This window comes from Bradysia coprophila (assembly GCF_014529535.1).
Source record: "Bradysia coprophila strain Holo2 chromosome X unlocalized genomic scaffold, BU_Bcop_v1 contig_173, whole genome shotgun sequence".
Classification (NCBI taxonomy): domain Eukaryota; kingdom Metazoa; phylum Arthropoda; class Insecta; order Diptera; family Sciaridae; genus Bradysia; species Bradysia coprophila.
The window spans coordinates 4,494,453-4,509,943 of NW_023503302.1; the positions used below are offsets into that span (position 1 = coordinate 4,494,453).

Sequence of the window (15,491 nt, forward strand, 5' to 3'; positions counted from 1 at the left end):
TTCGTCTTACTATATTATGTTCTTCCTGTCTAAGCTTGAATGGTTTGATTACGACTACGATAGTTTTATAGACAAATATATCACTTACCTCGGCCCTCCTCAGAAGAGAGCTTTTAAACAGGTGCCTTAGTTAGGGCCAATTTTAGTGAATTAAATTCCAGAAAACTCCAAAAATTCCTTGAAGTTTCCTAAAGTTCCTGAAAGAGTTGTAGTTGCTCTTAACCTGTCACATACGACTATTCATCTGTTCTTGATAACGACAACAGAAATAATGACAATCTATGGGTAAATATAGATAAATATGGTCTGTTATATAGTAAACTACATGTTAATAAAATTGAAGTACAAGATTGTTGATTTCAAACAGATTAAAAGTACTTTGATCGGTGGAAGATAATAATACTGGTCATATGATTGCCTCCTGTAACAGGTTAAAATGTCGTGCGAGTATAATCGATCTAGGTTGAAAACATAAAAAACGAATAAAAAGGCCATAAAAGATACGAAGGCACTTCGATTCATTGTTGTTTGAGAGGCAGATATAACGAGAAAATTAGGAAAATTTAATATAATAGGCCCTGGCCTTAGTCCATGGTATCACTTGTTTCTCTAGATATTGACGATGGAACCGAGGTGCTTAGACGACTGGAAGTACTTAAATTCATTTATTGGATCGTTTTCTTCCAATACTTGAATATGTTGCTGCTTGTCCAGCATGACGTATTTACTTTTGCTTCTGTTTACCAGTAAATTTTTCTCTAGTAAGACAGATAGAGACATTGTTACGTCCAGCCGATCTAAAAATTGACTTGTTTACTTCTAGAAAATTCCCGTGAATTTCATATGGAAAAAACACTCTCGGGGACTCCGGACTCGTCAGGGACAGATGGATTCATAGGCGTGTATAATAAGGCCCACGCATAAGCTTAATATGTTGTGTTCCCAAGCATATACTAGATTTCAAACTTCTAGATGTTGCAAAAGAATCTATTATCTGGTGTATTCGATGATCCACTAAATCAAATTCCTTGATATTAAATCAAATGCAATCCAATATCAAATAAAGTCAATCTGCTTCGCGTTACATGCATGCACTGTCCAGTCCAGTTATACTGTGGTCTCACACAAACTCACACAATGCGAGTAGTTGTAGGTAGTAGGTATCTAATTAAATTATTTAAAATTCATGAAAATACACACAATACACAAGCGGACGGTTTTTTTTCTCCATCATTTTCAAAATTTTAGTTCAGTTATTCACATGCCATCGCCTATACCAGTATTTGGTTTTCAATACTACGTGATTTTGGTGGTATAATTGTGTTGCATATCCTCAACGACTTGATTGAATTATTAATTTTGGCCATTGATAACGCGATAGACAATAAATAATGGATTATTTGAAAAGTTGGTAAAAAATTTCCAATATTTTTTTTTTTCGCTGTGTGCGTGTGTGTGCTAATCAATTTATTTAATCGAGCAAATCGCATTGATTCCACTTAAATGTAGAGCGAAAAAAATAGTGTTTGACCGAGTGGCTAGTCAATAGAGTCATACAATAAAAATAAAAAAAAACTCACCCTGGAAGCTAGTGTGTACACATTTTTATGGTTGGTTTGTAATGCGTTGAAGCCATAAATCGATCGTAGAACCATATGCTTACAAAATCGATATAAATTAACTGGAATTCGTAGTCATGCTAAGGTGGACTTATTCGTGTGAGTGAGGACACCATTTTTTTGAGGTTTTTTTTATGCGAAGGTAATTTAGCAACCAAAATCTTTGATTAGTTGCTTGGTAAATTAGTGAGATGTCCATAGAATTGAATTAATTTGAATGGAAATACGCTTCTATCTTTCGGCCACTTAGATTTTCATAAAATACTTCAAACGAAGTTGTAATCTGTTGAATTTAACGATCGTTTAGCATTCTTATTTCTATAACGACGATGTATCTTGTACATCGATTATGAGATGGATAAAATAAAAACAATTTTGGAATATATCGAAGGGCTCTCAATGCAATTTAACTTTTTCCGTCGTAGCGATGTTAAAATGAAGCAATTTACGAAGAAAAAGTTCAATGGATAAACTTATAGAACTTAATTCTTTTACAAGTTCTGTGCCAGTAGCGTGGCTAATTTTTTAATTCCTTATCTTATAGCGACTAGTGCCGCTATCAGTGAATGTCATCGGGGATACGACTTTGGTTTAACTGCTACAGGTTTAGGAATAACGCATTTGCATAAGTGCAGATTGATGAGACTAATGTAATGAAAGATGAAATTCGTTGTGATAATTGCATCAGTTAACTGTTATTGGCAATTAGCGAATGCATATTGGCGCGGTATGTTTTCTAGAATTTTTCAGTCACAATTTTTTTGGTTTGAATTAGCGCTATCGGGGACCCAGCTATGCATTTGCATATTTTTTTTTAATGACAAATATTCCACTTACAAGCGGAGGAAAATGCGACGATTACTTTGCAAAAGTTTGATTGAGTTCAGCATTATGCACAAAATTAATTATTATCTCTGTTCAAGCGTTTAAACATAAATGTACTGCATTAAAAGTGTAGTTACGTGTTATTTAACAAAACTTTAAGATAAAACTAACGTCTACCCCGAGGTCTACTCCTAGAGGTTGAATATTCGTGTATTCGAGTTGAGATTGAAGTCCGAAATGTATTCTTTCTTCAGTGCGGGGGCCGCTTTGTGCAGCGGCCCAATCTTTTCTAGTAGGGAGTCCTTACATTACCCTTTAGACTAAGGGTCCACTGCGGTGGATTTGTTAGAGTGAGCAAGGTCGACTGGGGGGGAAGAGACAGAGCCTGCGGGTGATTTGTCCCACCAGCTTGTATGTTAGAAGTGTCTCTGCTCAAGCATGTTGCAAATAGTTGACAAATAGGGCATTTCCTAAAGCATGCTAATAGACTTTTTTTTAATCCAATGAGAGGTTTCCGTCGCAAGCCGGGGGCGAGGTTCTGATTAAACTGGTGCTGACCGTGCATCTTTAGGTTCTGAAATGACAGTTTGAATCTCTGAATTTATCGCGTAGGCTATGGCTCCCAGCATTTTTTTACTCCTCTGCCATCTTGAAAAAGAATTACCTCTCTACTTAAAGCTTAAGGAAGTATTGAAACTAATAGTTCTAAAAAGAGAATTGGTCGCATTAAAGAGAAAATACGCTCGCAGAGTACATTTTGCTACAAAATGATTAAAATTGAAAACTTGACTAAAAGTGCATGCAATCCTTATAACAGGGAAGTATTTTCCTTTTACCAACGCACTTCAAGCAAAAGTGATCATAGTGAAAAAGCGACAGCTGCCCAGTAGAGTACCCTAATTAGAGTACCACTCATGCTTGAAGTGAGATGTTTTTACAAAATTATTGAGAAAGACTTTTCTTCTACTGCGATCAAATTCTATTTTCCTTTCGATCAATTCCTCTTTTTCTTGCGATTAGTTCTTTACGATCAGTTTATATACATGCCAGATGGAATATATCCACTGAACCGTTCAAATTTGACTTACATTCGTGGGTAACTCAACCTGTTCTTTCAGAACCTAGGCAGCAATTACAGGAATTAGGTACAATTAAATTAATTGAATTCGCTTTAATAATGGAAGCGCATAACAAATTACGTTGGCTTTAAAAGCCTAGAATTACTATTCTTGCTTAACTTCAATTATACCTGTCCATTCACAACATTTACTTTCAATGATATATTTGTGTCTGTACATACCTAATTCCACCTAACATCAATTTCCATCGACCATTCAACCTGTCTACATTTAAGTTATTATTAAATTTCATTTTCAAATTGCAATTTCTCTTCATAATTCCAAAACCTTTCCACGGAAAATTGATTTTTTTTATTAAAAAAAAATAATTGAAAAATCAACCCAACAACATGTTATCTACACTCCAGTATTTTATTGGATTATTATAATAAAGAAATTGCTTTTACTATAAAAAATGCCACCGACGACGTTATGGAAAAAAAATAATCCGAGCAAAAAAAATCGATTTCGATTTGCAACCAATCCACACCCATTTCGAAGAGTGCATATGAAATATGTACTGACGACCACACGTTGTTGAGTAAAATTTGGAATGCTGTATATGGCGTTCTATGTCAGTGATGTAATGTGACTCGTACGAGGGAATATTTTAAATAGATTCGACCCCACACATCTAAGGATTTCAAAGTTGGATAGAGCTTTAGACACAATTTCATTTTCCATACACCTTGTGAACGTGGTGCAATGTCGACAATTTCTAAAAATTTGCAACAAACGTCACCTTTCAACTTTCTACACCACCATATTCACATTTTATTTAGTGATATACTAATCGAGTACTCCGAATCAACCACGGTGTTACATGTATTGTCAGGGTTGGGCTCAAGCATGGAATAACGGGAATTTAGTTAGGAAATGCTTTCTTAAAACAAATAGAAATTAGAATCTTCAAGAAACGATTTCTACCCGGTAACGCTACTTAAATTTTGATCGGTAAAACGTCAAAATAAGGAGACACGTAGAAATCTGTCTCTTACAACTCCACCAAAAAAAACGTGTGTTGTTTGCTACTGAATTTAGATTCGCTGCCAAAATTTCATCAATGAGAGAATATGTGGTGGTGAACTCTATCGTTTACCTTTAGTTTCGAAATGTGCCGTGGGAATACAATCGTGTTTATACTAAGTGATTTTCAGTAATGAAAACACCAAGTTATATGGGCCATTCTACAGTTTGTTCCGTTACAAATTTCGTCATTTCTGAGCCATAAATTGTACTGTGTTGGCTATGCTTTTCGATGACCAATCAACCAATTATTTTTCTCCACTTAAGCAAACTGAAGTTTTAAACTACGAAGTAGGACCTGCGTGGTAGCTTTGTTGCGTTACACTTTTGTGACATTCTGATATAGCTCAGCCATAAACAATATTGGCTATTGGCAAGACACGTATTTTGAGCCCCATACGAGTTCAACCCGTCACAGACTCATGTGGTAAAAAAATAGTCTTTTTTCAGGGTTCCTGTATTGGTTTCATAAGCGTTATGTGGCGTTACCAACAAATTTGCGGAAATAGATATAGTAAGAAAAAGGTGTAGTAGGTAGACGTACACTATTCCTTCCATGAAGAAGAAAACAGTAAAAATTGGTCAAGTAGGTTGGGGGCTAAAGAAATTGGAGTGGGCGGAACTGACCAACCTCGCCAGTAGAAAATCGACGCATAGTGGCATAGTTAGAGTAAATGGTGTCGATTTCGATAAACTTTCCTGAAATAAATTGATTCTGACTTTCGTTTGCGTTGACGTTTCCTGCGCTACATTCATTAGCGCTCTACTTTAGCTTTAAATTTTCATTTATATTTTGCCATTATACAAATCATTTAACCTGCTGAGCCTCATAAAGCTTTTAGAAATTATTTACGGAAATCGTTTCAGATTTCGTAAAATTGAAATTGAGCTGGAATGTCCCATATGTTAAAACAAGCTGCCCTTTCAGACCACCCAATCCATATTAGAATAGTCGGCAATATTGGCTTCTAACATCATCTATAACCCTTCACCGTCGTGCTATGTCTTAGTAAAATGGAAATAAATTAATATTTCATTATTAATATAGTTTGACATTATGGTTACATTTTCGGTACACTACTATTATACAAAACATATCCCCATGTGGAGAACATAAATTTTAAAACGATGTGGTATAACAAGTTAATCCATACATCTAGCAGAATGTGAAGATTTTATGTTCTGCTTGGCTACGGTTTATATAATCCCTTTTATATTGATAAAAAGGGTCAGTGTCAAAGTTGGTTCGGATTAGACAACCGTTATACGAAATGGCTAATAAATTTATCAAAAAAATATTTTTTTTTGTGGAAATATTTTTCTGGTGGTTGCTGTTTGAAACGGTCGTTTTTAACGCAGGTTCAATTTTATTCTATGTCGGACTTAGTGCTCCAGTTTTTATCAAAATCACGTACCACATAGATTCATCGTCTTACCGATTATTCGGGCTATGAGGATTACTACAGTTGATGGAATTTGGAATGGGGAGGAAGGGTAAAACATTTGCTTGTGGATACTAAGGTCTCAAAAGAAATTTATTCGACCAGAGCACAACTTGCACAAACTAGTTTAAAAATTCCTTTTTACCGTAAAGACGTTCGAAATGGTGAATTTAAGTTCGAAGAGGAGAAGAATCGGACGAAAAACTCCGCACTGGATTACGAAATAGAGACTTTGAATTATGATCGGAGGACGTGCTACCTGACCAAAAAAGAATGAAAAGGGTGTGGTTCTTTGTAGGTTGGTAGAGTAAGTTTAAATCGATTTTCATAACTGTTCTATATGAAAGTAGTGCCTTTTACTCTCCTGATATTGTCTTTAGTCTAAAAAGGAGAAGCCTCAAAGGTCAAAACGGTTTCTTGGTTTTCGAATATTTTTTTAGAACTGCCAGCTGGCGTGATCTGTAATTTACGTTAACTATGCTTTTTAAATAGATTTTTCGTACGCACTATGCTTAGCTTACGTACATACCTGATATAGGGGTTCGTATTGGGCTAATATAGTAGTCTGGTTTATACTAGTTTAAAAGGAATCAGTAATTACAAGATCTTATCCCTAAAATCAACATTTTCGACACGACGAACCTTACCACAGCACTGCTTCGGAGCAATGCTGTGACCGAACACAATATCCTACTTTTTTCTGGTGAACCGCACCGTAACACGAAACGTTTGTTTAGAGCTTTGTCTATTCGGAGTACACGTTAACTAAAAATTATGCAAAAGCTTAGAAAAACCTCTTCAGATCTTACACAAACAGTATAATGCATTGCTTTGTATGGTTTGACTAAACACAGTAACAGGCCCATTGGCCATGGCTAAAATATAATTTTACTGTACAAGGGAGGTAATGGGGCCATTCCCTCACCTAGCTCGCAAAGTAAAATAGCATATTGCACACGGGAAATAATTTGATATCTCGTATCACGATGAGTAAACGTACCTTGGGATGAAGCCCTCGGATACTTTCTCTCATCTGGATACGAGATATCAAATTACTTCCCTGTTGTAGTAATCTACTATTATTTCATCAACTCGAATTTTATCGATCCTTTGCAGATATGAAACCAAACATGAAAATGCCGAAACTTCAAAAAATAAAGGAAAGTGGAAATGCATTCATCAATCGACTTTCACTGAATATTTTCGGAATGTCACAAAAACGAAATAACCAACCGGGCCGAGTAACCATCCAATCACAGCACATTTCGACGATATCATCGTTAGTGGATAAAACAAAATCGGGTACATTTACGTATGACACAAAGAAGGAGAATTATGGCCTGTACGCATTGAAATGTAATCGGAACGCAATCAAGCAAGGTCTTCTGATGAATGTTAATTCAGAAACGAATTTCCATCCAGCTTCAAGAGCAGCGAACGCAGCATCTTCTACGGATGTGCATGAAGTTTTTTCGCCATGCGATAACAACAAAGATGTGGAAAATAATTTCAATTCAATAGAGCAGTACCATGAGTACTATAAAATTGAATTTAGTGAAGAGCGATGCTTGGAAACCTCTGTTATTGATCGTAATGCGAATATTTCCAATAACAACACAAGACGAATTGAATGTAATAGCAATTCCAGTAGCAAACGAGTGCCACCACCGAGACCGAAAAAAAAGCTTTTATCGCTTACGACTTCAACGGTCAATGATAATAACAGAAAGTGTTCCACTTCCACAAAGCCAATACTCAACAACGAAAGATTGTTGAAAAATTGCCAAAAAAATCATTTATCAAGTGCGTGTTCGATTGAACCAGAATTAAGTAGCGACAACCACAGCCGGAAATTATCGTATGGTGAAAATGAATTATCCACAAGAAATGCCGATTCTTCGGAGAAAAACGACAGCGCATTGTACCGAATTGTTCAGGCTGAAAGTATTCTCAACAATTCCGATAGAAATCATGGTTTATGTCATGCGGGTCAAATCAATTCGAAAATGATTGCAATTGATCAATACAGTTCAATAGACAGCGGTAAAAGTTATTTGGTTTGATTGAAAGTGGTGTGTGTCAGTGTGTACGGTGTGGGTGCACGGATGTGGGTTTGTGGAGAGAAAACAACCGAAGCGTAATTTTGGATGTCGGAGAAAGCCAGAAAAATACAATTGAGATCTGCATTGTTAATGACGTGGTGTACAAATATACAAAAAGCTGCAATCGATTTTCAACAAAGAGGAAACTTTTTTTGCAGGCTTTTCATTTGGTATATGAAAATTATGTTTTCAAACAATTTCTATTGAAAATATAAAATAACAGTGGGTAAAATAGCTCGTTTCAGTGTTTCATTTCGGTTTCGTTTTGTGAGTTCTGAACGATTCCGAAAGTCGTTGGCAACTCTTTTTTCATGCTTCGGGCCAAAAATGAGGGTAAGTTTTGATTTTTTCTCGAGTTTTCGGCCCTTTGCATGAAAACTCACATGTGCACCTGCTTTGGACGATTGATTTTAGGCACTTTCGCTTGTAAGCCTCACTCCGTTCGGCCTACAATCCGCGAAATTGCCTAAAATCAATCGTGCAAATCAGGTACACAAATATATCACACACACCACTAACACGAAAACGTCAATTTTGCTTTATTTTGACGTTATGAGTTCCTTTACTTTTGACATTAAGAGTCCCTTTTTACTGTCTGTACACGAAGCTGTCACACACAAACACACACTAAAATATATGACTTTTCATTTTAATTTGTCAGTTTGTTCTATTGAGAGGGCCCTTGGATTCTGGTAAAAAGATATCATCGAAAATCGAATTAGAAACATAAGAATGGAGGCTGCAATTTTAGCTAAGCCCCGACGCCTCTTAATACATAAAATGCAGAATGGGATGCAAAGTTTTGACGACGTTTTGAGAATGAATGGATGGACGACACAGATTTATTGAAATTGTTATCGGGAAAATATTACCACAGCTCTGCTTCTAGCATCAACATAAGAAATATTCAGAGGCTTATGCAATCAGAATAGGCCTTGTATTTTCCCGTAAAGATAGGAATCACGAATAAAAACACATAATCGTAAATCGTACACGCATACATGTTTGACAATTTTTGGGTTTTTGACGTTCGAAAAATGAGTGTTCGTGCTAGAAGCAGTGCTATGTTGATATGCAAATATTGATAATTATTATATTTCACTAAAGTTACCAATATGTAACTGTGGACTGTAAAATTCCACAGATTTTTCAAACATTTTTCAGTCAGTGGACCGTGTGCTATTTTTCAGTCGTTTTTCACGAACTGTGTACTCGCCTTTATGTAAACAATCTGACGTTACTCCCCACTACTCCCCACACTCTTTATTCGAAACGCTGTCTAAGCTGACAATCTTAAAACAAAATATTTGTGCACCTGTTTGTCGGTAATAAATTTTTGAATTTGACGAAAATGTATCAACAAAATCGGAACTCCAGTGTTAATAAACAAGCTGATTATTTGACTCGTCAACATGATTGGGCAGCTATTATGGAACAATGGATGTTAAAGACTGAAAGGTATTCAAACAATGAAGGCATACCTCCGGCACCACTCCCACCAAATATTTCTTCCATGTGCTATTTCGAAGGTACAATTTAATCTCTCTTCAAAACGAATGTGTGTTCCTTACCTGATGCGACTTTTAGCAGAACCCACCCGAGATGAGACAAAAGTTAACAACGACCGTGATCGTGGTGAAAAAGTTCAAAAGGCACCACGTTTGCTTTCTACAAAAAACACGAGCGTCGGCCGAAATTGGAATGACTGGGATCCATTAAATGCTGTGAAAGTAGAGCCGGAAGAAGAGTCACATACGAGTCGAAATTGGAGTGTGCGTTACCGTGCCGGCATTGAGAATCGAATAAATGCACCACTCCCGGAGCCTACCAAAAAGGGTGATTATTGTTCGTTGCCATGGAGTCGCGTGAAAGTAGAACCTGAGGAAGGGCCAGTTTCATCTACAGAATCAAGTCTGTACTGCATAGATTATGTTGAAAGGCCAAGTAATCGAGAAAACATCTCGTGTTGTGAACATTTAAAGGAATTGCAACAGGGAGTACCTGAAAAAGTGACAGCAAAATTGTCACGTAAAAACAATGCAACTCTTGGTTACGATGTGTTCATAGAGAATCCGAGAAATGGCATTCTCTCCTCATCTTATCAATACATTAACAACGAATTGCCATCATCCGAATCCATCCACTCCGAATACTGGCTTCCAATTTTAAGTCGTATCGAGGATTGGCCGTACATAAAAGAGGAATTCCTGTCGTCCGTTGACCGAATTTGTGCAGGAATTCGTTTTTCCGGTTCTGAAGCGGAAAAGGTGTTTAAGGTGTGCGCATCTCTGATGAACACTGCCGTTGTGAAAATAATGAAAAATGGCAGGAACGAAGCGGACAACGATGCATACATCAACGGTTTTTTTTCAATCTATCGGATCTTGAAGCAATACGCTCAAGATGAAAAAGAGTTAGTCGAATCGTCGAACAGCGCTTTGACGAATTTCATGGCATCATCGTCGGCACGTATTAAAAGAGCCGTTCCAAATTTGGGCGAATTTATTATGCATCTGACGGTATCGACACAGTGGACATGGAAACAAATCTCAAATGTTTTCATGGACGAATTGGATACAAGAAATGTATTCTGGTACTGCTTTGGCAATCACAATTCTCCACCGGCCCATCCAGAGCTCATCGACCTACATCAGTACAGATTTGATCGTGAGGCCAAAGTATTTCATGCCACCACAATCAGTCGCAATTTGGTAATGTTCCAAGTGAAATTCGCGAACATGACCAAATCTATGGAATTTACCGAGTTCTGTACGAATTTCGGCCGCGTACAAGATATTCTCACCGCCAAGCTAAAGAATCTGTTTGGTACGGTGGTTGCGATTAAGAATTGGGATCAATTCTATGATTTTCTACAAATGCCCCGAGTAAGTTTGGCGAAGCGTAACAGCGATTTGGCTCGGGCTGTTACACGATCGGCCGCTCAGGGTTATCACAAACGGAAATCAGGGGCAATGAGCGCAGGAACCTGTAAAAAACGACGGATGCGGTAGCAAATTCAGTTTCTTACGATTGAAGCCTATAAACTGACAGGATGACAGCAATGCCCTCAGTTCATTTTTTTGTGAATTTTGAACTGTACGTTACATGACTATATCAATAAAATGAAATATTCTTTCTGTTTTCACTTTTTTAAGTTCTGGTTTGGATGGAAGCTGGAGGATATGGATATACCCGTTGTTCCGTTCCGATGTGGATCCGCAAGACAATATTCACTTAATTTCAAGTATCGGTTCACTACTTGGGTGAGTTACGGTAATAGGAATGACATCATTTTCCTTGACGGAATTGACTCCTCTAATACCAATTGTAATTCTTGGGTTTCTCGGGAATCAGTAATTGTACACAGAAGGACCGTTCCCTTGTTTTACATTTTACAAACACTTATGAAATCGATAATGTTTCCGTATAAACCAGCTGGCTAACTTCTTTTAATAATTGTACATACATTCACCACATCATCACAGCGATGATGATTGTGTGAATTGTATGTATAATACGACCGAAATACGGTAAATTGGTACCTGTGGGTGGACTGTAATTCCACAGATTGTTCAAACACTTTTCTGCCATTTGGACCGTCTGCTATATTTCAGTTATTTTCCAACCATGTTCTAAGAACTGTGATCTCGCCCTAATGCAAACCTTCGATCACAAAAACATGGAACCCTACTTTCGGGTGAATTTTAGGATAACATGCCCTGAGTGGTGGAACAATATTAGTGATTAGTAATCTTGTGTATTTTTGCGGATCTGCATTACCTTCTACTCTGCTATGCCGAAATATATTCTCCAAGAGTCAATTTTTCTCAAAAGCAACGCACTTCAAGCATGAGTGATGCCACGACAGAGTAAAGTAAGCCAGGCAGGATCAGGCGACTAAAATACATTCAAAGGAGTGACCTAAATCCCGTTATGAATTTAAATACTGGCACACAACTGTGAAACACTGTAAAAAAAACCATTTCATGCAAAATAGTACTATATTTGGCGGCTGTCGACTATTATCACTTTAGCTTGAAGTGCATTGTCAAAAGTCAATTTTAGGAAGATTTTATTTTATTTTTTATTTTTCGGAATTTTCTTTTTTAAGTTTACATGTGATTTCCTTCCTACCTCCTGCATTAAATAGTTGTCTTTTTCTCACTAAATTATCGTCAATGCTGTCCAACAAATTTTCATAACTTATTTTCATAACGAGCCACAACCATTTCACCCACAAGTACTAGCAATGCAATGCTGAAACCGAGTGCCAATAGCCAAAAGGACACTTCCAAATGACGTAAATCCAACACAATATCTTCAACAACAATATACCTGTTGTGATGAAAGTTGTATTCCAAATCGAATGTGAAAGCTGTATCTCTGAACCACTTGATAATCAGACCTCCTTGGGCTATGTGGTTTATATAGTCATTTAACACATCAGCCAAAACATAGTTTCGGCGTACGATCAAGGCTAGAGTATAAGCTCTGAAACATACAAGTGTTAAATTTGTATTGCTTGGGCGTAGCTTCAGTTTAGTTGTTACTTAGGACATTCATTAACAAAATTTAATAGACTTTGACCGTTGGATCGCCTGAATTTTTTAGTTTGACTCGGCTCATTAAGACCACGTTCGAGTACAGCAATACCACCTTCATGTGCAACTCGTTCAAAAGCCGTGTCATCAATGTTAAAAAAGAGCTTGTGCTTCAAACGGCCTTAAAAAATCGATTTTCGATGTTGTATGCGACATTGAACAAAAACCAAATTCGAAGTTAACTTACTCAATGGTGCGTCCCCACGGTCTTCAAAGAGGTCTACCACATTATTATTGAACTGAATTCCGATCCAAAGACCACTTTTGTCTAGCGCATCCAAAGTTTCGATGTTTGGATATGTAAATGGTTTAGTATAGACTTGAATCAGGCAACCCTATTCGATTAGAGAAATTCGATGTTAGAATTGATGATTCCAGGTTCTTAATTTTTATGGAAACCTTTCAGGCGGTGCGTGACCTTACATAACCTTACAACTGATTTTTCTCAGTAAGCGAGCTATCCCGGAAGCAACACTCTGAACTGATCTCATTTTTTATCAATTCATTAATTTTATTCAACAGTCAGTCGGTCAATTATATAAGGTCTACCAAATGCTAAACACCACCCAAGGAAACTGTACCTGGAAAGCTCCAGTTAAAATTAAAGCATACAGAAGACACATGCCCAGCAAAACTCTTTCAGAATTCGTGTCACCAATTAAGCTGACTGGTTTGGTGAGTATAACTCCAGTTATATTCACAAGTATGTCAACGAAATTTTTCAATTTCTGTATGATTGACGTGTCTGCTTGTAAGATGAGAATTTAGTTTAAGAAAATTATTTACGTTCTGTGATGTAAATACATTCAACAGTTATGCTATTGTGGCCTTTGAATTGAAATATTCACTGTAAAGCAGAAGGACTGGACTCTTCCATTTTTAGATAAATAGGAAATAGTTTACATTTGGATATTGGATATGACTGCATAACTCTGAATTTAATATTTTCCGCAATAGTCCATTCTCGTTGGTAATTTTTCGTTCAGAGGAAAATTTGCATATGAGCACCGCAAACATCGCATGTAATACTACATTACACGCCGAAACCGAAAATTTTCTATATGTAATGGTTTATTTTCGCAGGGGGCAAACTGCCATGTAATGATCGATTTTCGCACGGAACAGGCAGTAATAACCATTTACAAGGCATTCGTTATCTGCTATTACACGTATCCCATGGGAATCAAAATTATCACAAATATTCATCAGATAATAAATAATCATTTCTGTGCTGTGTGCAAAAATTATTGTACCCACCAGAAAGTAAATCAACCGATGAAACAGTCATAAGAAAACCGGACTATTCATTAAGAAAATTGGTGAAATTTTGCCATGATATTGAAAGCATTCGTTAAATAGTTGGAATGATTTGTGTTTAATTGAAACCATAATATTATGCCCTCTTGTCGTCTATGATATCTTCGATTTCAATTTGTGCTTGTTGTGCATACATTGTATGTTATTAATACACCGTATACGATTTATTTTATCATATTTCTCATCATTATATTTAGCTAGTTTGTGGTGGATTATTAATTTGCAGAATTCGTTCATTCGTTCATTCAGCGATTGCACTTTATGTGTACTGTGATATTTAACATTATACATGCATTCAATGGACGTAAATTTAACTTTGAACTGATGATAAAATTGTTTGTTTAGCGCCCACAAATGAATGGTATGATTGAATAATTTTACGTACATTGACTTGGATTTATGTCTATGCACTAGTGTCTTCAAAATAAAGTAAATTAGGTGCACGTACTCGTTTGGCATCGACTACGGAGGGCTTATTATATATATTCTGCTATATATAACACGGATGCGTAGAATGATAATTAAGGAATTTCTACCAGAGATGAAAGGGACTAGAGGTGAAATTTTAGATGTGAAAAGTATGAGCTTGGTTGTGTGCCAACGAGAGATGACAGATGATGTTAGGATTAGATTGAGGTCCTCGATGAACTTCTGTTGCAATTCACATCGCGCCGTAAGTTCACCGCAGAATTTGGAGTGTCATTCACAAATTAAGTTAGCCTAAATTTATGGGCACTGACAAAAAAGGTTATAAAAACTCAGCTGTTGCAGGTAACTTTGTCTCCTGATAATCTACAATAGCTGCCACAGCTGTAGCGCCCCATACAAAAAATACAGCTGCGGCAGATAATGTAAATTACCTGGAGACAAAGTTACCTGCTGCAGGTGAGTTTTTCGAAACTTTTTTGTAAGTGGGGAAAATTTTTGAAAATGTAAACGGAGTGTAGTGTAATTTGAAATAGTTTCCCTTGTTAGCCCCTTCGTATTCTCCATTTTGAATTTTCAGCATACTTACGACCGGCGTGAATACGTTACTCGTCTTGTTACCGATAAAAATAAGGCAAACCTCTGAGTGTCCTGTACTGATTTCCCGTAAACCGTTGAATATCATTCAAATATCCGACAAAAGCAAAATAAACTGCGCTGAATGCCACGATTGTTACGCCGATACAGGTCCAGAGTTGTTCCGTAAATATTTTTAGTATGAGCAACGCTTTCGGAATCTGTAATTGATTGGATTTAATGTTAATCACTGAACGACAAAGTAACAAAGTAAAGGTTGCTAGGAATCTCGCGCCGCGTCATTCACAATAATACACATTTTGTATAAGGAAGATGTCACTTTGTAACTTATTGTGACTGACGCGGCGCGAGATTCCCTAACACCAAAGTAAACGCTTAAATAGAGAAGCATGTGCCAATGATTGAACTTTTGTAATAA

At 36.8% G+C, this 15,491-nt stretch overlaps 2 protein-coding genes and 1 long non-coding RNA gene across 5 annotated transcripts; 2 read left to right on the forward strand and 1 right to left on the reverse strand.

The window, feature by feature from the left end:
• Window positions 1–1,269: 1,269 nt before the first annotated feature.
• On the forward strand, window positions 1,270–8,337 carry LOC119068256. Its single transcript, XM_037171794.1, has 2 exons — window positions 1,270–1,407; window positions 7,147–8,337. Exons 1-2 carry the CDS (start codon window positions 1,392–1,394, stop codon window positions 8,091–8,093), a joined length of 963 nt encoding a protein of 320 aa, XP_037027689.1. The 5' UTR covers window positions 1,270–1,391; the 3' UTR covers window positions 8,094–8,337.
• Window positions 8,338–9,386: 1,049 nt separating this feature from the next.
• On the forward strand, window positions 9,387–11,247 carry LOC119068241. 3 transcript variants are annotated; one of them, XM_037171768.1, is made up of 3 exons: window positions 9,387–9,661; window positions 9,720–10,050; window positions 10,093–11,247. In XM_037171768.1, exons 1-3 carry the CDS (start codon window positions 9,484–9,486, stop codon window positions 11,141–11,143), a joined length of 1,560 nt encoding a protein of 519 aa, XP_037027663.1. In that variant the 5' UTR covers window positions 9,387–9,483; the 3' UTR covers window positions 11,144–11,247. The 3 variants fall into 3 exon arrangements, with proteins under 3 accessions (XP_037027663.1, XP_037027661.1, XP_037027662.1); XM_037171766.1 differs by having other exon boundaries at window positions 9,720–11,247; XM_037171767.1 differs by having other exon boundaries at window positions 9,723–11,247.
• Window positions 11,248–12,688: 1,441 nt separating this feature from the next.
• On the reverse strand, window positions 12,689–13,389 carry LOC119068273. The gene is made up of 3 exons (XR_005086123.1): window positions 13,315–13,389; window positions 12,921–13,068; window positions 12,689–12,854 (listed from the first exon to the last, which is right to left on the reverse strand). It is a non-coding gene; the product is annotated as an uncharacterized LOC119068273 (long non-coding RNA).
• Window positions 13,390–15,491: the final 2,102 nt, after the last annotated feature.